A 26546-nucleotide genomic window follows, 5' to 3' on the forward strand; every position below is an offset into this window, starting at 1 on the left:
CAATGGCCTAAACACAGAGTCTTCTTCAAACCTCCGGTCCCTGACAAGCCAGGAGGGGTTGGAGGCTCCGGTAAGCTGCAGCTGTCCCCTGCTGCCCCGCTCTGCATCCCCTGGGGCCACCCAGGCCTGCCTGCAAAGTTTTAAAATGCCAAGCATCCTGCAAACTTTTAAAATGCCAAGCATCCCACACATGAGCTCTTGCACAAGGTACTATGAGCTCCAGTTCTCTGACAGGCATCCCCCCCCCCTCCCCTCCCAAAAAACACCACCAAAGAAAAGAAATGCCTCAGTAAGACAGACAGACGAGTAGCAATCATCCTTTCCATCAGTGGCACGTCAGCGAATGGAGAGCCAGAACAGTCTTGAGTGTGTCACAGCCTGGTAGCGCATATTCCAGGCAGTTACACACCCGATACTTGCACAAGCCACAGCCATGGTCTTGACTTCTGGGTCGCATGACAAGTGATCAATGACCTCCTGAAATATTAAAGACGTACCCTTCCTTTCTAAAGATTTATGATCAGGTAGGTTCAGGGAAACTGAACTCTCTGCTGATGACCTGAGCTGGACACAAGTCAGACCTGGACCGAAAGCTGATGAGACTCGTTAATGCAGCAGTAACCTCGAGCCAGCCCCACGCGGCCTCTCAGATAAGACTCATTAGCTAGCAAACTCAAGCACCAACAGAGGAGCCGTCTGCACAGACATGCCCTCAGTGAAAACTGTGAACAAATCAAAAATATCAGTGGATTTAAAAGAACCTACTGCAATCTGGCCTGGATGAGAAACTTTTTCAGACTTCTTATGCAGCTGCAAGTGGTTCTGGGACAAAGCGTTCTCTGCCTTGGCCGGCCCTGGATTCCCTGGGGGGGGAAAAAAAAAGTTTCTTTTTTTAAATGCATGTGCAGCAGAGTGAGAGAGGGGACCAGTAAGACAAGCACACATAGTTACCACCCAAAGCAGACACCAGCCTCTGCTGACAAACTTCTTTTTTCTCTTTGTTGCAAAGGGAAATCTTTTCACTTGTTTCCCAGTGGTTCTGGATGCCACAATATTATGTATATAAATCGATACTGGTGCAGTTTAATGCTGCAAGAGTAAGACAAGCAGACCAAAACCTTGGCAACATACTCCCACCACGCACCAGCAACAGTTCCATGGACTGGAAGGCAGCCTGCAAGGGAAAAGGGTGAGGGCATGCTAATCCCTTCCTCTGATCCTCTTCTTGAGGGCAGACAGCTCATCATATCAGCAACTGCTGGGTATATTCCAGCACTGAAGGTGCCATCCAGCTATATTCCTGTGACTGCAGACAGGGGTCAGGGAGAGGATACAAGAGCCTGGACCCGCGATGCACATTTTCACAAGCAAACAGATGTGGTGCCGAGATTTGGCCTTCATAAAACTGCTGCACAAAAACAGTCTAGAGACCTGATTCTCTAAACCCAACTGGGCTGGGGGCAAACAGCTGCACCAAACTTCACTCATGAGCATGGGGTCAAGCTAAAAGCAGAAGAGAATTCACCGCTTCCCACGGCAGCATAGGGAGAACCATTTTCCAGTCCCTGCTTCCCCTGGGGCACACGAAGTGTCACTTCTCAGCTCCCCCTTCCACTCCGCGCCGTGGGGAAGTAGGTAATAACAGCCCGCATTTTTGCAGAGAAAACTGTCCCCTGCCGCGGGCCAACTCAGCGTCAGGTGGCACCTCATGACACTCTCTGCCCAAGGTCAGGTACGGGTAGCAAGGAAGCTGCGGCACTATGCTTCCCTCCCAGGTGGCTTGGGGACCTACGCTTGCCACCATGCTTGCACAGCTATTGAATACCCAAGCGAACAAGACTAGGGGAGCTGGAGTCCATCTGCACGTGCTGATGCCACGTTAGGAGGGATGCTTGCAAGTGATTAAGCCAATCTTCCCTTTCAATGCACCCACTGCCCACAAAGCTACCTGGGAAGAGCAAAAGCAGCCTTGGAGAGATGCTGTCTTCTGCACGCAATTCCTGATACAAGTGAAGGGAGGGAAAGCAGATGTGCCCTCCCACTGCCACTGGCACACACTAGCCAGCTCAACGTCTACCTCGTTCAGCAATTTCTCCCATGACTATCCCACTGCTACCAACAGGACTCCTTGCAAGTTAAGGGGGGAGAATTCAAGCTCATACAAATCAGGATTTGTATTCGGTAATTTAGATAGTTTTATCACAACGGCTTCATGTATTCATGCATTTTGCAAAGCTTTTAAAATTCAGAATTCCTTATTGGTCAATGAGGACCTAAGCAACTCAGCAGTATTAGCTTCAAAGTATTTATAGCCCTTTCCTGCCTAATTCATTATCCCTGTGGGTTTGAGAAAGCAACAAACTCGTTCTGGAACACCATATGCTAGAACTAGCTGCAATTTAATGACACTTAAGAACACAAGGAGACAGTTTAAACCACAAGGGAGGTTTTCTATTCTTTCCATTGCTGGTGAGGTTTTCATTTCCCCATGCCAAAATAGCACAGGAATTACATATCACGCAGACATTGCAAAGTTGAGCTGGGCTGTTGCACATTGTTCATCTCTATGCTGTTATTCAAACATAAAATGGCATAAGAGCAAAAAGAAACAAACCCCAAGCAGTTTAAAGTGTGCTTTGGATTTCTCTTGAAGCAAAGCTTCCTATTCTGTGTAGTTAGTGAAAGCAAAACTGGCTTGATTGTGCAATAAATAAGCAATTTGTTCTTCGTTTATCAAGGGCTTGCAAATTAACAATGTAAGCCTCAGTTTAAAAATAAATGAACTCAGCTGCTCACTGGTGTGGTTTCAGAACATTTTTAGCATCCACCCGGCTTCGAATTGGGCATAATTCCCCATGTTCCTCATCTTTAGTAGTCAACCTCGATGCGAAGCATCTTAACACACCACTGCTTTGCAAGGAGCTACACAAGAAATTGCCCTACAGTTGACCCACAGAAAATGCCCTTCAGAATAACAACAGAGGAACAAAGCTGTCCACTTCTGCTCCGTGTCCCCATCTGCCAGAATCTCAGGTCATGTCTCAGGAACCAGAGTCTGTACTGCAAAAAATCTGCACAACCATGAGCAAGCCCACCGCGTTCCTACACTGCTACCTGTAAGCTATCTTGGTAGCACTAAGTTGCACTTTGCTTAAATTGGATGAGGCTATCTCCACGTTTTAACTTCTTTTGCCTTTTTTTTCAGTTCCACTACCCTTCTGCAAATAGAAGAATATTGGAGGAACGTTTCATAAGGTGCTGTACAGAGTCTTATGCTTCCTTCAGCCAGTACATTATTAGAGTGCAGAAATATTAGTGTACAGCAACTGCTCATCTGCATCATCTTATCAGTGGGCAATACAAAAAAGCAGCATATGGTTATGCAGAAAATGCCAATGGGTGAACATCAGTATTGAATTACATCTGTATGTCTGTAATGTTGGCTCTGCTGAGTTTCAATGGTGTCAGTAAGTGCAGCAGAACTGATTTTTTTCAATTCTTAATTGAGGCAATTCAAATTTTCTATATGGAAATATGTTCACAGTCACTTTTTGACTCAAAAGAGGAAGTGTTTATATTTTAGGAACATGAAAGCATAAAATCCAGAGGACTTTCAAAAGCCTATCACCAGAACACACCGTTAGAAAAAAAATCCCATTTGCAATGCAGCACTTGACACCCTGCAGAAGCCTGTTTCACGTGATAGGAATTTTGCACATTTTGACTGATGAATCGTTGACTTAGGAATCACCTGAGGTTGACCGGCTGCTCTGATGAGATCCTATCTCCCACTGCTTGTTGCCAGGAGTGCTGCTGCTGCTGTTTAGCTTCAGAGCATGTCCCCCGGGGGATGACTGATGAGTGTTACTAAACAGAAAGACAAAAAGCAGATCAGACTCTCTCGCATGCAGGAACACAGACTGGAACAGACCGCCTAGGCCACTGAATCGAGTTCCCTGCTGTCACTGTATGATATAATACATCTGATAAACAAAAATTTTATATTCATTGCTGCTCCAAGCAGGGCCACCCAGTAGTGAGAGAAGAAGATGGAGGGGACAGTTTCCTCTGGGCAGTCATTCTGGCAGATTACAGAGATTCCCAAATCATTACAAAATATCCTACTTCTCCCTTGGCCTCTTCAGTTCTGTGCCACTCCCAATTCCAAAATCTCATGGCTTTCACAAATAATGAAACATGCTCCAGTACCCTCCTAGAAGGTACATCATCACCCACTTACCAATGGAGAAAGGAACACATTGGACAGCAAAACAAGCTGCCAAGCTTGTGAAGTGAACCCAGAAACCCAGGCTCAGAAGTCACTCAACTTGTAACACTGTGGTTTACTTACATGTTTCTTTTCTGCTTTGCCTCCTATAATTCCTAAGCAGAGAGCATTTAAGGCTTGACTTCACTTAAAAGTTATTTCAGATGACGCTTCTGACTCTGGCTCATCAGAAGTGCTGCACATTATTTTGTTATGTCAGCTAAATCTACTTCCCTTTCAAATCTCTCCAACCCTAGTTTCTCACAGTATTATGTTCCCTGATTAGACATCCTGTGGGGGCTACCCTTTATCGCTGAGGTCTCTGCATCCTTGGTCTTTTCTCCTGGGATATGAGAAAAGTACACTAGCCTTAAGGGCAGACTGCCAAAATAGTCAAGATACATCTACAGACAGCATATTTGCCTGTTCAGGCTACTATCCAGGCAAAACAAAGCTACAGGCACAAGCTTCACAAGCTATAATTATAAGTGCCTATGCAGGGAGTTGGGGCCAGACCCCCACTCGCCAAGGTATGCAGGCACCTAACCGCCCTTTGAAATCAATGCCGCCGGCGCTGATGTGGAGCATCTGCAAGAGCATCCGGGCAGCCCTGACCAGCACCACTCCCACCTGCCATCACAAGTGCCAACAGGCTTGGATCTCAAGTAACCTGCACCTTCAGCAGCCACTTGCTCTAACGTGAAGGGAAAGTAAAGATTCACCAAATCACAAGAAGTTAAATGGCTGCACAACATGCTGCCCGTTCACTGGGAAACAGGCGCACAACTTGCATGCAACCCACTCGGGCATGCCAAACAGGCTGAACCAAATGAAACAACTCATTGCAGGAACTATTACAGATGGAACAGCCCTTATATATTAGAAATACTGCTTTCCAGCAGAAGACAGAACTACCTTGCATGAAAAGAAGGAGGAGATCTACAAGAGGCTTGTTTCTCTTTAAATCAGTTATGTCAATCATTAAAAGGAAGCTGGCTTAGACACTGACTTAAAAGACAAAATAACTGTAACTGCTATTAAATGAGGTATGAAGCCATGTCAGTTTTGGTGTTACTGAGGTTATGGCTTTGTTTTTAATAAATTGGCTTTAGTTTTCCTACTGACAATAAATCAGCATTAGTATAAGCTTAAAACACTTAAGACCTTACCTTGAAAGGCATCTCTGATGGCCAGGCTGATCCCTGCTGTAAAATTTAGAGGTTGTCCTTTCTGGAACCTTAAGGATTTAATCAAATGTTTTAAGGTTGTTACTGGTATTTTAGACTCAGTTAATAAACCTAATGCTTACCCTGTATCAATGCAAAAATAAGACTAACCAACATAAATGAATAATGCTTCAGTGGGACCTGTGGAGAGGTATTCCATGATATCCACGCTGGAAGCTGCAAGTCAGCAGTAGGTGCTTCCAATTTGCTCCAAGCCTGTGCAATCTCTCAGGGTGCAGACCGCAAGTGGTTTGCACCTTTCCCTAGAGTCAGCATTATTCTTGGTCAATATTTAAAGCAGACAGGGAAACGCATCTGCAGTCGCTTAATGCAGCTTTCCCTAGGTGGTGGATTACCTTATGTTGCTACCAAAGGGCTGGGGGAAGAGAGACACACACACCCTCCCCGGTGTCCAACTGCAAAGTAATAAAATGAATACATGCACGCATGCACATACACATCCCCGCACAAATATTCTTGTACTTGTTCTTAGAAATTCTGTTAAAAAGAGAAATACGCCATCACCTGAGTTACACAAAGTAATGAGCTTTTCTGCAACAAGCCAGATTTTTCACAGCAAGGGCACCAACTACAAATAGTTGGTCTAACAGAAGAAGTGTATCTGCATCCGCAGATCCCGCAGATATTATATACATACACAGAAACTCAGAACACCGACCTGCTTATAAATTCGTATCTTGTTTCTAGATTACTGAGACCCAGTTAATGTACAAGCAATGAGATTTTCACTGAGCTTCATGAAGTCTGGAGGATGGATACTACACAGCGCAGGGGAGCTGAGTGGAGTGCTATTAACCACCGACAGTGCCAAACACCCCGAGTTTCACATACCTTTGGGGGTTGTTCTTCGTTTTGACTCAAGCTCCAGAACACGTCATCCTGCACAGGGCTGAGTGGTGTCATCACCATATCCGACAGTGAACTGCTGTGGTAAACTTCCTTACTGGCCAGGAAATTTTCACACTTGAAAGAAATAAAACACATGTTGAATTGTACTTCCCTGCCTGTATAACAGGTCCCAATCTCAACAGATATCAATGGTTCTGTTTGTGACATCAAATTTTTAGTAAATGTACAAGAAGTATTGTGTTTGGATACAGCCCTTACTCACCTTGTTCACTGTGAAGTTATTCATTTCCAGTATATTAGCATGTTAGGCACAAATATTTCAAGGTGAAGGGTACAATAAAAAGAAATAGTAAAAACATCCATGCTGTACATGTATCTCTGTACATATACCTCCCCTTCTTAAATCTATGGAGAAGCTAATAGGTCATTGGCAATGCACAGCAACTGCTTAACTGGATGATGCAAAAATTACTGTTTGCATTTCATTCAAACCCGACCAATGCTTCCATTTCAGAATTTAGATAGTATAATCACTGGGGGAATCTGCCTCCCCTAAGTTAGATGTTGACTTCCAAACCAGCCTTTGCAAGCCCACCATCAACCTAGAGTCAATGGAGACAAGCTGCCAGCTGGAAGCGCTTTCAACTCTCCAATGGTTACGAGGGTGCCCTGGCCCTCCTCTGTAACAGATTTTTCAATTACTTGGAAAAAATCAAACTTGAGAATGCAGTAAGAGAGAAATAAGAAACTATGCTCAGACTACACCTCATGGGTAGTCATGTCCAGGTGCTCCCATTGTGACCGCCTGTGTTTAAAAGATATCTTCAAAGGTATCAAATTAGAGCATTAGGATAGCAAATGCCCTAATCGGGGGGAGGTGTGTGTGTGTGTGTGGGGGGTGGTGGTGCAAGCAATCAAATCACTTCCTTACAAAGTCTTCATTCCAAGGGAACAACAAGTAAGCAGTCTAAAACTCAAGCTAAAATACTCAAAATTCGGTCCTCTAATTCTTTCTGTATTTAAAAGAAAAAAGAAAAAAAAAAGGAGAAAAGAAGGAAAGGTCCCTTAAATTCTACACACTAATGATCTATCACACCAGCGTCTTCCAAAGAGGAAGAAAGGCAGAGAGCTAAAAATGTCAACTGAATGTACTGATCCTCCCTGAAATGTGAAATCCTCTTGGACACAAGACCGAGACAGAACACATGGAAACGCTGTGTGAGCTGGGCCCGTCTTGAGGGATTGCTATGCTAGAACCAATTTGATGTTACAGAAATAGAAAAAATATTAGAGAAATGCCTGAAGCTGTACCACTTTGTGCTTTATCTTGTCAGACCTCCCGTGCAAAGCAAGACCGGGGCTCTCCAGAGACACCCGCAGCTGGCAGGAACGCCACGGGCTGATGTCCTTCCCGCGTCGGGAGGGAGCCCGTGCCCCGGCACGCTAACACACCTCTGCTGGGAGGCAGCTCTTTCTCAAACGCACGGCAAGACCAGCATCCCCACCACTTGCAGGCCTAAGAAAGAGGCTGGCAATTTTTGTCTGAGTCAAAGTTCAAACTCTTGTGTCCTGATTGAGTTACTGCAACTCAGATCAGAGAGAGCTGCAGTTCAGTTTCCCCAAAGAATGACTCAGACGAATATTTTATTGATTTATCAGCCCAAGTCTATAAAATTCTCCAGTTACCCAGTCTTAAAAAGTAAAACACAGTAACTGAGAACTGCACACAGCTTTTCAATAATATAATATGATTATGAACTCCCTATAACTCTACAAGACTAATTATTTCATGGGAACAATGTTCAAAATCACTTAAATATTGACAGGTAGTAATTCTAAAACTAGTTAAAGATGCCAAGCATCCACTCAAACGTCCCATCACAACCTCCCAGACCAGCATGGCAAAGCCAGCTGTCAAAAAACAGTCCTGAGAAGTTCACCTAATTAAATATTCAGGTGCTTTTTCTGCCTTTTTGGGACAATACGTTCTGTTGATTCCCTTTACAGAAAATAGCCTTTTCAGCAGTTATAACATCTCATAATCCATGTCCTTTCATTTTGTCAAAATTACTTTTTTGTCCAACATGATTGTCACTTATAGTAGTTTTCAGTTAACCAGAATTATTTCAACAGCAAAGTGTTCCCCTGAAATGATTCATCGTGGGTATAGGAATAGGTTTTATAGCAAGTGTATTATTATCAGAACATAGGAAGATTTTTCCTCCTTGACACTTTTTCAACAAGATACTTACATTTCTTCCTAAATTCCAGCTTTTGAGTCCTGCAGACTACCGGAAAACTATTCGTGCTCAAAAGCATGGATGAGCTTTGCTGAACCATGATATAAGTGACTGGGTGAACCCAAACTCTGCCGATGGTACCCACATACCTTCTTTGGGCAGAGACAGACCAGTAGACCAGCAGTTCCATGTAAAGCCAAGAAGCGACGCCTGCTTTTGGGATGATTTCTGTAGGACCTACAAGACCTTACAATTCCACAGCAAGCCAAAAATGTCTCAGATAACCCCCAAAATCATAGTGTTTGACAATCCCCTTAAGTTTTACAGATAAAATAATTTGTATGGGGGGAAAAAAGTTCAAAAAAACACCTAACAATGATTCTAAACTACTCAGACCGGAGCCTTAAATTGTTTTTATTGTAAGTAATACTGAAAGAACAGCAGCTCCTCTCATGCACAGAAAGCACTGATAGACAAAGTGTTACCTACTATGTGTCTTCAAACCATAAAGGCACACACATAACAGAGCTAAGGAAAAGGACCCTTTGCTTCCTGAAATTATAACATAAGGTGATATAGTACAAAAGACTGATTACTAGAGTTAGTTTAAAAAGACTTAGGAGGAAGAAGTTTTAAAAAGACAGGCTGCGCTGCTTTTTGGAGGATGCCTAAGTTACTAATTTGAACTGAATCTACATACAGCGGGTAGATAAGTGCAACTGTTTTTACAAAACAGCATAAGGAAAATTATTTTCTTAAACTTCTGAGCAGATCTGCTCTGGGATACTGGGTCAATCCATGACCTAATGCTATTTCTTCTAATATTGTTAGCTTTTTTGTTCTGTTTCAGCCACATTACTCCAGACAATAGAGGAGATCTAGCTAGCAAATCATACAGGAAAACCACAGAGTCACTTAGAAAACGGAGTTCATTTCAGACGTGAGCTAAATTCCTCCACTAGTCAGGCAGCAGGAGACGCTGGGCAGAGAAACAGACTCAGTGACTTTGTTCAAGAAGTCTCTGTGAAATTCTGCAGGTAACCCAGAATGGCTCATCCCACACCACCACAATCAGAGCACCAGATCTGCTACCGCGCTGCAGCAAACACAGAACAGGTACAAACCAGGTGGAAATGGTACGCTCTGATCTGGTAATATCTCACATGTCCCTTACCAGACAGATAGGATACAAGACACTGAGAAATCATGCACCCTGCACCTCAGGGGCTGTGTTAAGATTTCCAGTGAAATAATTCTGAGAGAGATTTGGGCAGCCAGGATGTGCCACAAAATCTCACAGAATACGATCGTTTAAAAGAAGTCGTCATTTTTGTCTGAGCAGAGCAGTGATGACAGATGATCCCTCTCTGGCAAACCTGGTTGGAAGTTCTTCAGCACACACATCTGTGATGAATTCAGCTTGCATTTTAACTCTGCAGTTCACTTTTATTTTAAATCAACAAGACACCCATGTATCGAACTTCACAAGTATATTGCTGTGAGTCTTTTAATCTCCAGGTGACTAACTGGCCCATCACTCATATTGCCTTAACACTTCATACTTTTAATGCAGGCAGCATATCCAAACGTGCCGCTATTAGCATCAACAGCTGCTGCCAACCAACAAAAGGAAATGCTACCCTTCAGATGATTTATAAATTACCCACTGAAGTTCATCTGGTCTCCATGCTAACACAGCAGGTAAGAGTACAGATTGCCTTCTCCCTGTCCACACAGTCTCTATCAGCCGGAGCACTGACTTGTGAGTGGGTAACAGGGCAGCTACCAGCAGGGCGTGAAATCACACCGTAACAACTGTATATCACTCGCTGCTATTATCCTTAAGTAACACCATCACTTTAAACAGCATAAAATTTTTATAGTGTAGTTTCCATCAAGGAACGTGAAAGAGGTTGGTAAATACTGCTTCATTCCTCACCACTCCCCTTGGCACCTGGGAGAGGTACTACCAAACAGAGAAACACCGACAGGGTGCAAAGGAATGAAGTGACTTGTCCTAGGTGACGCAGCCAGCCTAGAACGTAGCTCTTTTCATCCTGTGAGTGGCATTTTAACAGGGCAGGACTATCCTCTGTACAGCCGCTGTGCTCCTGCAGAATCCCAAATGCCCTGCAATAAACTATGGACTCTCCCACTTCTATTGGAGGGCTAAAATATTTGCCTCAAGGAAGCTGCCAGCCCCTACTGAAGGCTAAGATACAAATGTCCTTCTTGTAGACCTTGCAACAGCCCTCCAGTGATTTGATGCTACAAGCCAGGCCATCAACTCAGCCCGGTTATAATACTCATGACTTGAAATGACAAACAGGCCCTGGAAAAAAGGACGTGAGAAGATACACAAATATTTTCCCAGGTAAAAGCTATCAGGTGAAACGGGACCTTTCCTCTCCCAACAACTGTCTGTGCTGATTTTTCCATCATCACCATACAGCAACCTGAACAGGAAAGACACAGGGAGGCTTTGACTTAAAGACGCTAACAGCCAGCTATTACCTGCCTCCCACAGACTCACTCCAGAGCATAAACAAAAGCAGAAGGATAGGGGAGAGCTGAGCCAGGGAGCCTGATCCACAAGGACCCTGGCTTTTGGGGAAGGAGGAGCTATGGAGTGCTTTGCGAAGCACAGCCTGAGAAAAAGGCAGAACATGAGAATGGTGCTATGAGGAAGGCTGACTCAGGACATGCTGAGCTTGACACAGCCAATATATGGAGCTGCTAACAAGGGCACGATTTTTAAAGCATGACCATATCTTGCTTTTTAAGGCACTGTCCATATCCTGCTGGGGGACTTCAACCACCCCGACATCCGCTGGAAAAGTAGCACAGCAAGCTGTAGGCAATCCAGGAGACTCCTGGAGTGCACTGAGGATAACTTCTTAAGCCAGGTAATAGACAGCCCTACCAGAGGGGATGCGATACTGGACCTGATGGTCACCAATGCAAGTGAGCTACCGGTGACATCAAGATTGGAGGCAGCCTGGGCTGCAGTGATCATGCACTGGTGGAGTTCGCAGTCCTGAGGGATACGGGTCAGGCGAAGAGTAAAGTCAGGACCCTGAATTTTAGGAAAGCAAACTTCCAGCTGTTCAAGGAGTCAGGGGGTCAATGCGACCCCCTGGGAAACTGCCCTCAGGGACAAGGGAGCAGAACAGAGCTGGCAGATCTTTAAGGACACTTTCCGTAGAGCGCAAGAGCTCTTGATCTCCAGGTGTAAGAAATCAGGAAAGGAAGGCAAGAGACCAGCAAGGCTGAGTCAAGACCAGCTGGTCAAACTAAAGGGCAAGAAGGAAATATGCACAGGCAGTGGAAGCAGGGACAGGTATCCTGGGAAGAGTATAAGGATGCTGCCCGGTTGTGTAGGGATGGGGTCAGGAAGGCCAAGATGCGGCTGGAGCTGAACTTGGCAAGGGATGCAAAGAATAATAAGAAGGGCTTCTACAGGTATGTCAGCCAGAAAAGGAAGGCCAAAGAAAGTGTACCCCCCTGATGAACGCGACTGGCAAACTGGTAACAACGGACGAAGAGAAGGCTGAGGCACTCAACAACATTTCTGCCTCAGTCTTCACTGGCAACCTCTCTTCACACACCTCTCGAATGGATGGACTGCAAGACAGAGACCGGGGGAGCAAAGTCTCTCCCACTGTAAGAGAAGATCAGGTTCGAGACCACCTGAGGAACATGAACATACATAAGTCTATGGGACCTGATGAGATGCATCCCAGAGAGCTGAGGGAATTGGCTGATGTAGTTGCCAAGTCACTCTCCATGATATTTGAAAAGTCATGGCAGTCAGGTGAAGTCCCCGGTGACTGGAAAAAGGGAAACATTGCACCCATTTTTAAAAAGGCTAGAAAGAAGGACCCTGGGAACTACCGACCTGTCAGCCTCACCTCTGTGCCTGAGAAGATCATGGAACAGATCCTCCTGGAAGCTATGCTAAGGCACATGGAGGACAGGGAGGGGATTTGAGACAGCCAGCATGGCTTCACCAAGGGCAAGTCCTGCCTGACCAACCTAGTGGCCTTCTATGATGGAGTGACTGCATCAGTGGACATGGGAAGAACTATGGATGTTGTCTACCTGGACTTTTGTAAGGCCTTTGACATGGTCCCCCACAACATCCTTCTCTCTAAACTGGAGAGACATGGATTTGATGGGTGGACTGTCCGGTGGGTGAGGAATTGGTTGGATGGTCGCATCCAGAGGGTAGTGGTCAATGGCTCAATGTCCAGATGGAGGTTGGTGACGAGTGGCGTCCCGCAGGGGTCCGTATTGGGACCGGTACTGTTTAATATCTTCATCAATGACATAGACAGTGGGATCGAGTGCACCCTCAGCAAGTGTGCAGGTGACACCAAGCTGAGTGGTGTGGTCGACACGCTGGAGGGACGGGATGCCATCCAGAGGGACCTGGACAAGCTTGAGAAGTGGGCCCGTGTGAACCTCATGAGGTTTAACAAGGCCAAGTGCAAGGTCCTGCACCTGGGTCGGGGCAACCCCCGGTATCAATCCAGGCTGGGGGATGAAGGGATTGAGAGCAGCCCTGCCCAGAAGGACTTGGGGTATTGGTGAATAAAAAACTGGACAATGTGCGCTCACAGCCCAGAAGGCCAATTGTTTCCTGGGCTGCATCCAAAGCAGCGTGGCCAGCAGGTCGAGGGAGGGGATTCTGCCCCTCTACTCTGCTCTGGTGAGACCCCACCTGCAGTACTGCGTCCAGCTCTGGAGCCCTCAGCATAAGAAAGACATGGACCTGTTGGAGCGGGTCCAGAGGAGGGTCACAAAAATGATCAGGGGGATGGAACACCTCTCCTATGAAGAAAGGCTGAGAGAGTTGGGATTGTTCAGCCTGGAGAAGAGAAGGCTTCGGGGAGACCTTATTGCAGCCTATCAGTACTTAAAGGGGGCTTATAAAAAAGATGGGGATAGACTTTTTAGTAGGGCCTATAGCAATAGGAGAAGGGCTAATGGTTTTAAACTAAAAGAGGGTAGATTCAGACTAGATATAAGATTATCTAGTTTTTTTATCTAAGATTATTATATATTCATCAGATTACAATGAAGGTGGTGAAGCACTGGCACAGGTTGCCCAGAGAGGTGGTGGATGCCCCATCCCTGAAAACATTCCAGGTCAGGTTGGACGGGGCTCTGAGCAACCTGATCTAGTGGAAGATGTCCCTGCTCATTGCAGGGGGGTTGGACTAGATGACCTTTAAAGGCCCCTTCAAACCCAAACCATTCTGTGATTCTATGATCTTCCATGCAGGATGTTCACCAGAAGCTCATGCCAAGCAAGATTTCAGTGGTCAGCAATGAGCTTAAGAAAAGCTTGGGATAATACAACCTAACCCCATAGTAATAACCCATAATCGCGGGTAGCCTCAAAGAAGTACACGGGCCCACCCTGCTGCTAGGGCTCAGCGGTGAGGCAGCACAACATGCTCTGAAAGCAGCTGAGCTGAAACTAATAACCCATCCTTTTCTGCGGTCTGACCTTCCCCCTTTGACTCCAAGATCCAACACACAGGGAAAAGAGGCCACAAGATGCCACAGTAGCACACAAACAATGCCTAAGCCTGATCCGAATGCCACTCTGCTGTGGGTACCACTAGCTAAATCCCACAGAAGCAACTGGAGAGATGGATCAGAAGCTGTACATCCATCCATCTAGGAGTCCAGCACAAACTGAGAGCTGCCAAGAATACAACAAGCGCTATGATTGTATGTCTTCATTGAGGGGATGAATGAATGCACAAATGAAGTGCTGTGGGGAACTGTAAAGGCAGTAAGACTATTCCTGCCACTGCATGTTTTCAAAGCAAGTGGAGATTTCCAGCTTAAAGGAGCTGTGCTCACACTTACAGTAGTTTATTCATTTTCTACTTGCTGTCTTGTTTTTCTTTTGCTCACACATGCTTACAGTCCCTTCACAAGAGACTGGAGAAAAAAAGTAACTGCAGTCTAAGCTACTTATTTCATACACTGTGAAAGAGTAGGACGTTGAAAGGAAGCAGAGTTTTTTGGCACACTCTAACCACCCTGAATACCTCTCCCAGAACTGGTAGAAATAGCAGGAGCTAAAATGTTTTGAGAGAATGATTCCAATGCAGAACTTTATCGGAGTGCTTTCACTGTATAGGTACTGTTTAGGTACCACTTCTACCTCTAATACTGAAATTTTTCAAGTCACAGACCTTCTGGGCTCTATCCACAGGCAAAATCTGACTCTGCATCGGTCCTTATTGCATCTCCATATATTTCTAGATTATTTCATAAGATCACTAACAATCTTGCTGGTTTATATGGTCTTTGGGGATAAAAATTCTGGCTTTGGACTTGTTTGGTAAAGTGCCACATATATTTATGGCACCATATAAATAATACATCATCCAGGGACTGCAACAGCGCAGTCATTCAGGCTTTCTGTGAAACATCTAAGTGTACTATTGTGGAATTAGCAATCAGGCATCAAGTATATAAAAATAACTGTTACCTAACCCTGATCTGCAGTGCCTAAGTATAATTCCACGTAGAACTTAGCAGCATGTGGTGGCACTAAAAACCTCTGAGCCGGTTTGCACAGGCCTCAGTCATTTGTGCCAGGAGCAAAGAGAATCAGGTTTCCGATGTGCTGTTCTGCTTGGGAACCACCCATGCTTTCTCCTCCCCGTCTGGGGCAGCAGTACCGTACCTGTACTAACATGGCTCTCTGTGGCGCAGGGGTGCAAGGGCTGGAACTGCTGCCAGATCCCATCCTGGTGTGTGGCGTGGCTTCGTGCCCCAGCACCGCTGGCCACTGGAGGGAAGGCTGGATGCTGTCACTTTTCTTTTTTCGGTCCTCGGCCTGAGAAGGAGAAAAGCAGCAGCACGTTGCACACCGAGCCTTAGGCTTTGCAGCCTGGATGTTCTCCAATAGCAGCACAGTGCGCGTTGACTCTGATGGACCTCCCCATCGGGGACAGGTCAGCCCTGGCACAATATGAACCATTATTGCCTCTCCATTTGGAACCCTTCCTTTTCCATCAAGTTTCCAAACTGCAGCAAGGAAAAGGGCCTGAGCTGCCACCTACTGTATTCTAGGCCATCCCATTTGCTGCAGGCTGGGATTTTAGCTGGGAGGAATCATCTGCCTGTATTTACTTATCTTCAACGACATGCAGCCTGTTTTGCTGTGCATTTATTACCCCCTTCTACAACGCTGACATTACTGCATGGCGCTTTCTACTTTAAAACACTTTTAACACTCTATCTTTTGGTATGTTACCTGCACTATGGAAAAGACTGAAGAACATGATCTAGCAGGAATAAAGGTCTTTTTATTTCCTGAGGGTATTGCTCATTACAAAAATCTTTATCCTATGGTTTTGACCCCACTACTCTTTCCAGTTTCATTCAACATGACTAATTCCCATTCTCTAGCGTAAATCCTTAGCATATCCTCCGATTCAGCAGCCTAGAAACAGCTCTACACAGTAAACTAGAGATTAATGCCATAAAAACACCCAGTTATCTGTGTCTGGGTGGGCATTCTTAATGGTATTTCTCACTATATCTGGATGTTTGTGCTTATGTCAGGAAGGTAAGCATATTCTTAACACAGGCTAGGAAACTGCTGAGGAGATGGAAAATAATTCCACTTAGTCTCGCAGATCTCGACTGGGGAAAAAAAGAACACCAAAAAAAACCCCACCAAAAAAAAATTATTAAAACAAGCAACCACAGCCAAATACCATGAAATTCTAGCCCCAGTGAACTCGATCGTTATACTGTTCTTGAGGCCAGATTTTCATTACTTGCAACTCCTAATAATGAAAGGCAAATTCTACCATAAACAAGACAGAAAATGTAAAAGCTAGATATGATAATTTACCTACCACCTCTGTGCCCAAGGGGTGCTTGCATGCAATATATTATGATCCAGATGCAAACTCATGCAGCTGACACTCTGGGCTCCCAGAACTGATGCCAGCCCCTATCCAGGCACTGAACTAGGATAGCCCCTATCCTAGCCCGAGCTAGGAGTCCTTGCCTCTCAGCTCATTAGCTCCGGTGCCAGTGGGACCAGATACAGCACGGAGTGAGCTCACATCTGCACACACCAGAGGAAACCCGCCCTGACCTGCCTGCGAGAGGATGAGTGCAATGGACAGGATGAGTGTCATTGGACAAGGAACTCCCAAGGAAGGGTTCTGTGGCCCCAAACGTTAAACTTGAGGCTTTGGAGGGCTTTAAGGTTTTTTGTTTGTTTGTTTTTAATGCCTCAGTGCAACAATAATTCTGGAGAGTTTTTGTATATTGTGTATTTGGTCCTGCAAATGCCACTGAGCCCTAAAAAGTATGCAAACTCGCTCTTGAGTAAGCTATCTCTATCCCCATGTAGATCTCTCCCAACAGAGAAATTAGCATCTCTTCGACTAATAAACGGGAAAAGATCAACATTAACAAGAACAAATTCATTGAGTTATCACTGTTAAAAACAGTCAAAACTTTAAAGCATTTTTAAGTTGTTGTGAACAATTATGACTGCTGACATAATTAGGAAATCTCAAACTTCAACCAAAAAATGCAACCCTGTACCACTAATTATGATTTTAGTGGAAGGATCTGTGACTTCCAAGAAGTTCTGAGATTAAATAAGTAATATTGTAAAATAATTTGTCCTTAAAACTAGTATATTATGGTAGCCATAACAACAACAGCCTCGTGCTGTGAACCTAAAAGGCAGGCAGCACTTTATCTGCAACTAGTGATATTTTATTTCACCACTGAATTAAAAGTTAACAGCGACTGCACACTAAGTTCCATAATACATTTCTTTCTGCTACAAAGGGGTCATTTACAAAACACGTGCCAAAACCAGAGATGAGTATTTAAGCTGACATTTTGCAGTTCTTTTGACTCCTAACTACAATGAAGTAGAAAAGAAAGTTAAATTAACTCAACTGAGTTGCATTTTCTCCCCACCCACCGAAAGCCTAGCAAAGACAAAGCATTTCTATTGACTTTGATGTTGCGTATTTAGCAAAAGCAGCTTACTTCTCTGTCCACACCCAATTCACTCCCCAGCTGGAATAAGACCCAACCCTCTGCCATCAAACAAATACTGATTTCAAGAGGAGTTCACTCAAATTTCAGTAATGATTTGTTTAATCAGTCAATGCAGTAAAGCCTTTGGAGCTAAGGCATTTAGTTTTTTGACAGTGAAGTTGGACTTCAAACAGAATTATTCTCATGTTTTCACAAACTGCTACTCACACAAGGAGCTTAATATCTTTTGTTTTCCTGATTTTATACTGCTGCTTAGCTGTTTGCAGACTCTATTCAGTTATGAAAATTCATCATTTCAACACTCCTAGCAGTTTCATGTAACTGTTTATCAACATAGAAAATTTCAGCTAAGGGAACCAGTTGCAACATGCACGCACACATGCACACACACAAAGAGGTGACAAAGAGAGCACTTGTTTAAAGACTGCAGCAAGATATTAAGAAGCGGCGCTCTGCATTCCCCCTACGTACACATGCGTGAGCTCTCCTCATGCCTTTGCTTGGGTATTTTGGGAAGATGCTTTGCCATGAATGCAGAGACCATCACATCCACTATTCTACTTAGACACAGCCACCCGAGGAGGCACCTGTGAGCTGCTGAGATTTTTGACATCAACCCAGACTTCAGTAACACAACAAATCGCACCAGCTGTAGAACTGGGCTCACAAGTTGGGATTGTATCAAAAAGAAAAATAAGTGTGCTAGGAATGATGGGATAACATACGTGAAATGGACCCGTAGCTTTTCACAATATGGTAACAGTAAGCAGAACAAGCTGGCGGGCAGAAATACTTTCAGAGTTAGCAAAAGAGTGAAATGGATTACAACTCTTAATCAAGGACTACATGTGGCTACCCCTGATCCTTCAAATCTTATCTACCTAAAATCCTGGGAGACAAAGAACAAGAAAAGGCATCACACCCTGACATTGGGGCACAGAGATCTGTGCTTGGGAGGCATGACTCCATTCTCTGTCTGGGTCAATTTTGTGAACCCTAAAATCAGGCAGAGACATCTGGTAAACTTCAGACGACACTACCTTAATTCATTCCTCTTTGGAAGACAAGGGAATGACACCTGGTTGACCAGAAGGACCTTGTTTCCCCATTCACCAGTCAAACCCTTCTCTGAACTCAAGTAGAAGAGACAGAGCAACCTTTCCTTTCCCTTATCCTCTACATTAATGGAAACCAAACGCTTTACCGTACCATAAGTGTGTAGTAAGACACAGGTCAAGCTCCAGATTTAGGTTTAAAGATCAGTCTGTTCTCTGCTTCAGCATTACCACAGCACCACAAACTGCAGAGCACCAAAATGCTATATTGGCCGAGACGGTACCTCTTTGCTTGTGCTGCTTGATGGAGGATGCACTGCTGAATTTGAACTCTTGGAAGGCTCCTTCTTCTTCTGCTTGTGGTCATGCTGGAGAGACAGCAGCTGCGTCTGATCTTTGGGGAGAGTTCGATGCACCTTCCTGCTGTGCTGCACATCTTCCACCTTCTGAAAGCAAAGAGTGATGAACCTCAGAGAGAACAATGCCTTGGGGGACAACCAAGTTGACCACTGGAAATACTGGCTTTCCAAAGAACAAAGCGAGCACAGTTCCAGCAGGGCTGACAGAAGAGCCACAACCCCGAGCAATAGGAAACATGAAGTGACCCCAAACACTCGGTGTTTGGCTTCTGAGACAGCACATCAGAAAACCATAGTTTTACTTTTTACTTTTCCTAAAACCAGAGGGCTTTAATCAAACACTCCATGCTTCTGTTTGATTACAAACCAGTTTGCTGCTGAAACATTATAAAAACATTGTGGCCAAGGTGCCAGACTTGACAATGAGACTTCAGCATTAAAATTAACCTCTGCTCCATTTTTATTTGTGAAAAAGAAATGGTCCTGGTTACAACCCGAACAGAAACCAGAGACTGGAGATTTAAGCTTAGGTCAAGCTGATGCTGGAAGCTTTCAGGGTAAAGATATTTTAAATCAGATTGAAGTGACTGAAGACTATTTCAGCATGGAGAAATGGCAGGGACAGAAGTGGGAGAGGCAGTGTCATTGCTGTAGATAAGGAGAATGACTCGGTAACATATACGTTAACTCGAAAGAAAGCTGAATCTGGGAACAAGAGGCAGTAAATGCATTAAAAAAGTCCTTCTCTGGTCTGTGACTCAGAGGATGGGAACAGCGTCAGGGAACTGAGAAAGACATCAGCTACAGGAACAGGGAGCTGCGAATTGCTGTCAGTAAACACTCTTTTCATACCTGCTTCTTTTCTGATTTCCTCTGTCCATCTACTATGAACCGTTCATCTTCCACAGCCCTTTTGTCTTCTTTACACCTCTCCTCTTTCCTCTGAACAGCCTTAGCCTCTGGCCACCTCTGCTCACACTCCTGCTGCCTTCGTAGCTCCTGCTCTCGCCTCTGATGCTGGAAGAGAGCCAGGGAATAACATTGCTTGTCTTACTTTACTTTTGTACCCACCAATTACTTATGCCAGTGTTCATTAATCACAAGGCCCATTTCCTGCTGTGCAGTCACTAACAGGGGATACCCGATGCACTGCGCAGCAGAAGCAGATAGCCACAAGCTGCCACCACAATGACTGCCAAACTTGAAGTGAAACCTTTGCCCTTTTGGCAGCCGAGGGCAGATTTGCCATTCGTTTAAGCAGGCATGCAAGATCTCTGTGATGGCTGGCAGCTAATCTAATGACAAATGTCTTCCCGTCATTTTGAGAAGGAAGGGTTTTTCCAGAGTCCCCCCAGTTTTGCTGGAGCAGCACTATGCTTCACAAATGCCAGCTCTGGAGTGTTTGCACAATGCTTGAATTTCATCAGATACTCATGAGAAGAGACACGTTGGTGATTTAGCAATGCCTCCAACACCATAGCGTGTCAGAGAGCTGAAAAGGCAGCAGCTATCTTGTAACATCTTAAAGAGAAGCAGGGCCAGGACTCTGGATCAGACAGACAGACACCAAACTGGGCAACGCACATGAGAAAGAAATCAGGATCTCTCATCCCATCTGCCTGGGCTTCCACTGCCAAACAAACTCAAGCAAAATGCCCTTCCTCTTCTGCTCCCAAAGCTCAGGGCAGGTGGTCAGCAGGAAAAGGACAGAGCCCATTTAAAATCATTTAAAATCATTGTGTTCAAAAGCGACACAGTTCTCCCAAGGCTAAAGACTACAGTCCAGGTTGTGCTGACAATTTAACACAGCCTTCTTGCCTTTCAAAGCCTACTCTCTACAGGCACGTTTTTTATTTGTGATGAGACGTGGAACAATAATACAAGCCAGTCCCTACATCCTCCAGCCTCCTCCTCTGCTCCTTCTGCTGCTCGATCCGTTTCTGCCGCTCTGTCAGCAGCTGCTTCTTGTATTTCTCCTGGTCCTTCAGCTGCTGCTGCTGGCGATGAGGGTCAGAACGGTTTTTGTTCTCCTGCTGCAGCCTCAGAAATTCACGGCGGAGAGTTGACTCCCCCGGAAGATTAACTATGGAGCTGAAACAAAGGGGAGGTTTCTACATGACTAAACATAACATTAAAGAGAGAATACAAGGTGCATTGGGAAGTGCTTGTTGTCCTGTGTTAGCAAATTAAGATATTCCGATAAATCTCGAGGACGCTGACTATGCATCCGCACTTACTGTGCTACAAAACAGCCTGAAGCTGATTATCGGGTCCTTCATGGGAGAGTTTCCTCCCTGTTGCAGGGGAACTAAGAAGCAGCTTATTACAGACATCTTATACTCAGCAGTTATATTTGATGGCTACAAAACAGTTAAAGCTACCAGAAGGGATACAGGAGATAAGGGATTCAGAGCAAGTTAAGAAAGCCATTCTGGCTGAGGAGGGCTGTCTTCAATGAGCCCTTGGGCCGTCAAATTTTCTATTCCAGTAATAAAATTAACCTTGGTTCTCCTTCATCTTCATTCAGCTCATCATCTTCCTCCTCACTTCCACTGTAATCATAGTCCGTTTCTTCTAAAAAAGAGAACAATAAACAAACCCCAGTGAAGGATGCTGTTATTGAAGATAGGATCTTAGACTTTGTTTCTGAGCACTCAACCTGAACTACACGTAGCTCAGCCGGAATTTAAAAGCCACGGGTTGCACTGGGAGGCTGAGGGGAGGCAAGATAGCCACGTACATAATTCAAAATCTAGATCAGATAATGTTTCAGGGCAGCCCCTTTACACACTCCCACCTTTTCCCTTGACTGACTGTACTGGTTTTGCAAAACTAACCTATTTCCATAATCTGAAATAAATTAGGCTAAACCCACAGAGAAATCCAATCCCCATAACAACACCAGCAGAGGGGTTCTTCAGAAAGACATTTAGATAGGACATAAAAGATTTGTAGCGCCCTTCTCTGCTGTTGTATAGCTGTTGTATGGCTAAGCTGAGGCCTTCAGTAAATCCAGGTTTCTTTTTGTATCAAAGTGAATAATTAAAAAAAGAAACAGGGATAATAAATTAATGCTAGTTTCAGCACAGCGATTCAGAAGAAGCTGACCCACACTTGTAAAGTTCTCTTCAAGACTAACATGAAGGCAGCTTTTAAGGGATAATTTCAAACTGGTCCTATTCTGCATTGCTGGCTCTATGGCATGCTAAAGTGGGACTTAATTTGTTTTCGAAGTCACTATTTTGAAGTGTATAGTCTGGCAATTTCACACTGTTCTCCCTTTCAGGGGAGCTTTGATTAAAAATAGCACTTTTCAGGTCAAAACATAACTATCTATCAAGAAGTGATTGTTATCATTGCATTTCCCTCCCCCCCAAAAGGCATTTGTGAGAAACTCTGACTTGCTATCTCTCCATTCGAATGTGCTTTGAGATTCATAGCTGAAAGAGGTGGCAGAATTTGCAACTACTATTGGAGTCAGTAAATCTACATTGCAACAGCAATTTCATTTTAGGCACAAATATTCCTGTTGTCAAATCAATACTTGGAGTTTATAAGTCACTTTCCAACTGTATAGTGCTTTCCGAGTTTGCCCTCATAGTCACTGGTCTTCACAGTGCCCCTGCCAGTACAAAATATACAGAAGAGGAAGAGGGGAGAGAGGGCAGGGAAAACCGGTGGTCAATAGGCTACAGCTCGCTCTCCACTTTGCACAGCCCGTAGTCTGCTGAGCACTGGCATTTACACAAGTATCATCCCCGCTCCAGCACTGCTTCTTCCAGGTTTTGCTCCGAAGAGTAAGGCTAGCATTTGGAACAAACTCAGATTCTCTCTTTTTCTTCAGCCACCCTGTGAAGTAGATGATCCATTATACCCATTTGTGTTTTGCTGGAGCTTGGAGGCCTTCTCGAGGTCTCTTTTGTGCACTCCACTGCAAAACGCTTAAAGAGCACTTCTGCCCCCCAAAGAACTCACAAGCTAAAATTATATGGAGATGCAACAGGTAAATTAAATGGATCAGGGACAGACAGATGAACTAAGAGACTGGGAAATGCTCGTTGAGTACTACTTAGATACTCAATAAAGTGTGGACCTAGACTTTACTTGGACTCCTCGCTCACGTTAGCATTAGGGTTGCTCTCAGTGAATCAGGGTCAGTCAGGCTCCAAAGACTTTAGCACTTAAACACCATTAAGGACCTGGGCTTTGGCAAAGAGATCTTCAAAATGGCCCCACCGCTATCAAAGACAACATTTCTCACAGTTTTCCTGGTTCTAGTATTTCAGTTGCATCTGCCTTGTACGCTGCTGCCAAAATTGGAAGAGGACCTACTCTCTGCAGTGACTTTTAGTTTGTTTTTGCCACGGTACCCTTTTCTCCTTTTTTCTTCCTGGTCCTGTCCAGGTGGTCTTTCAACATGATGCGCACTTGCCGTTCATTCTGCATGTCTCGGATGAAAGAATGCTTAAGCAAGGTTTCAGTGGACGGACGATGCAAGTAATTTTTTACCAGGCAGCTTTCAACAAAGTTTAGGAATTTCTTTGACCTGAAAAAGATATAAAAGTGGAGGAAAACATTAATCCTTTTCAACTTGTGTGCCAAGCACTACCCTTGAGTGATGGAAAGCACTAACTTTGCAAGGTTTCCTTTTGCACCGGAACTGCGTGAGACAATTTGAGTTTTGCCACCAGTGTGCCTCCTGAGAGCAGCACAGCGCTGAGGGCAAATGATGGGGAGCTCCACCTCGACCGTCCTCTCAGTGGACTTACCCTGAATTTACATCCAGATCAACAAAACCACCATCTGGCCAATGCAACTCTTTCAAAAATGCCCTTAACCTTTTGATATGGTGAAGATTTTCTCTATACACTTCATTCAAAAGACAAACTAATTCTCTGTAGGCCACAGTGACTGCCATTAGCCCCGCAATGTCCATGCAGTCTTCTGACAAAGCACTGACCCCAAGCAGCCCATCTAAGTTTGCCTATGCTGCAATTTCAGCCACCCATGCCAAACTTCAGCAACTGCAACGACTGCCGCAGTTTAGGCAGAGTTCAAAAGAAAGATGTTGCTTCCCAGAGGTAAACTACATCTGCGCCTGTGGCTTAACCCAGCACTAGAAACAGCCTAGGAAAGACCTCATAGGTCACTGTAGGATTTAACAAGATCATTGTCTCTGGACAAGAGAGCTCAAAATCCTCCTAAGCCCAATGCAGCAAAAATACAGTTTTTACACATCTCTTTACCATTTTCTGGATTTCAACTTTGGGGGCGGGTTCCGTGGGATGAGGAAGAGCGCTCTCATGGGGTGCATGTCACACAGGGCTGCAAAGGAAACCACAAGCTATTGAAGGGTGCATGCCTGTGTCCCTCCCACAGCCTGACCACACTGACCCAGCCGGGACAGGAGCCTGGTTCTCCCAACAGAGAGAAGCAGTCTTCCACAAACACTCCCACTTCCAAAGCACAGCATCCGCCGCAGAACCGCACTGTTAGTCAACGAAATTCACACTACAGCCAAGAAATAAAGTCTCTGAGTACACAGAAATCTTTCATGACAATATGCTGTTGTTGCCAGTTAAAAGAGATTTGGAAGAGAGGCTGCATGGTAGGAACAAGTACAACTTTCTTCATATTTTTTATATATAAGGCTTCAGAAGGACATAAAATAGCTCACCTTTCTAATACACCAAAGGGCGTTTTCGCATGAATAGAAGTTAAAGTTGGGATTGAAATACTTATCTAGTTTATTACGCCTGGCTTTTGGTTCAGATAAATGATAAGCTAAATTTTAACCAAACTCTTAGCTACCTCGTTCATGGCATAAGAGAAAATGCAGGATGAAGAAAACCTGATGCGAAGCGGAGAGCTCATAGACTGCGTCACTGGCACAGAGCGTAATGACTAAGCACACATTTCATCTATTCTGTGTTTCGGGAGTGTGAGCACCGTTATTAAACAATCTGCAACAGATTCTACTCATGCATTCAGACGCTGGTTTCTCTCCAGCCCAATGTATTTCTTTTTAGTGTTACTGTTGTGGAAAGTTGAAGCGACAAAAAGCTCTGCAGAAAGTAAATACCATCACATCTCATCCATCCCAGGCATTTTGTATGGAATTATGAGTGTGCGCTATCTGTCACAGAGAAGTATCGAGGGTCAGAGGTCTTCCTTCACAAAACAGAGCTACTGAATGACAACTGATAGGAACTATATGGAGGCTGATTCCTTATGATATACAGGTGTTCAGCAGTGATTCTGTAACAGGAATGGACTTACAGCATTACAGAACTAGTAAAAGTGAGAAGACTGTGGTCTGGTAAAGCCTTCACTGCCTTCTATTAATTTCTCTGCCTGCATCCACCTGCCGTCGTTTCTCATATCTGGGTTCTGTTTTCGAGTTTTTCCTTTGTATTTTCAATAGCATGTGATACCGTGGGGATGGGGGGCAGAAGAAGTCCAGTTCTGGGACCCTAGCTATGGGTCCCAGACACTGTTGTACTACAGTAAACAAAACACAATGCAACAGAATACAATCCGTAGCATTTCCCTGCCAAAACTAGTGAAAATATTAAATACAAGTGGCATGAGGAATTAGCATGCAAAGCTACAAAGTCTCTCTTGAAGAAAACTCCCCACAGACTCGTGTCTCGGGACTAAGCTTCAGCTAGACTGAAGCACGGTGTCTAGAAGTGCTCCTGAACTCCAGCTGGCTCCTGAGCGCTGCTAAAAACCAAGTCTGACGGGAGAAGAGCCAAGTGTGTTTTTTCAAAACACAGCCTACGTGCTCTCAAGCTCAGGCCAGAGTATAATTTATTTCATCTCCTGTGCTCTCAGCAGTGACCGGATACCTCATCACATCACATCTGCTTCGCAGGTGCTGGGGCAAAGCAACCGGTCCTCCGCAGAAACAACAATGCACAAGGTCTTTGCATCCACTTTGCTGCAGCCACCGATCTCTGCCCGACGGCTGCGAGAGGCTAACTAGAGGAGCGAGGGGGACAGCTGGCAGGCGAGGGCAGGCCGTAAAACTATGGCAATCTGCTGTCAGGTTGAGAATGTGGCCATGGACCGAAGCCATTGCATGAGCAAATACAGTATTCATCCCAAAACCTGTGAGAATCAAGTCAGTCCCAGAGTAAAAATATAACCTTTAGGCCTAGCTTCTGCCACTGCCATATTTTTTGCAGTGACCTAAACCCAAAGCTGCTCTTGTCAATTTTTTCTGCTAACATGTCAATCCCTTCAGCTTAGCTGTACCCGCAGGCAGTGATCAAAGTGATGCTAACAAGAGCTCTAAGAAAAAAATTTTTGTTTCCCTAGGAAATGAAGGCAAGGAATCAAAATATAGACTTAAAGGGTCTAAAAGGAAGAGGAAAACAAAAGAGCCCAAATGAGAAAAAGTCACAGATTATTTTTAACCAGAACCAGAATTTAGCACATCTGTGCATTAGCCAAGC

General features: G+C 44.7%; 1 protein-coding gene across 1 annotated transcript in view; it reads right to left on the reverse strand.

Annotated features, from left to right (window-relative positions):
- The window catches only part of NRK (Nik related kinase), a 114172-nt gene that overhangs the window by 36161 nt on the left and 51465 nt on the right, over positions 1–26546 (reverse strand). Inside the window, exons 9-19 of the mRNA XM_076347250.1 lie at positions 24333–24411; positions 23457–23632; positions 21588–21660; positions 20982–21177; positions 19939–20103; positions 19012–19173; positions 15316–15468; positions 6346–6477; positions 5437–5504; positions 3752–3867; positions 766–863 (exon numbers count right to left, since the gene is read on the reverse strand). Coding sequence (XP_076203365.1) covers positions 766–863; positions 3752–3867; positions 5437–5504; positions 6346–6477; positions 15316–15468; positions 19012–19173; positions 19939–20103; positions 20982–21177; positions 21588–21660; positions 23457–23632; positions 24333–24411 — 1418 coding nt within the window. The remainder of the gene's footprint in view (positions 1–765; positions 864–3751; positions 3868–5436; positions 5505–6345; positions 6478–15315; positions 15469–19011; positions 19174–19938; positions 20104–20981; positions 21178–21587; positions 21661–23456; positions 23633–24332; positions 24412–26546) is intronic.

Source organism: Aptenodytes patagonicus, chromosome 9 (assembly GCF_965638725.1).
Source record: "Aptenodytes patagonicus chromosome 9, bAptPat1.pri.cur, whole genome shotgun sequence".
Lineage (NCBI taxonomy): Eukaryota > Metazoa > Chordata > Aves > Sphenisciformes > Spheniscidae > Aptenodytes > Aptenodytes patagonicus.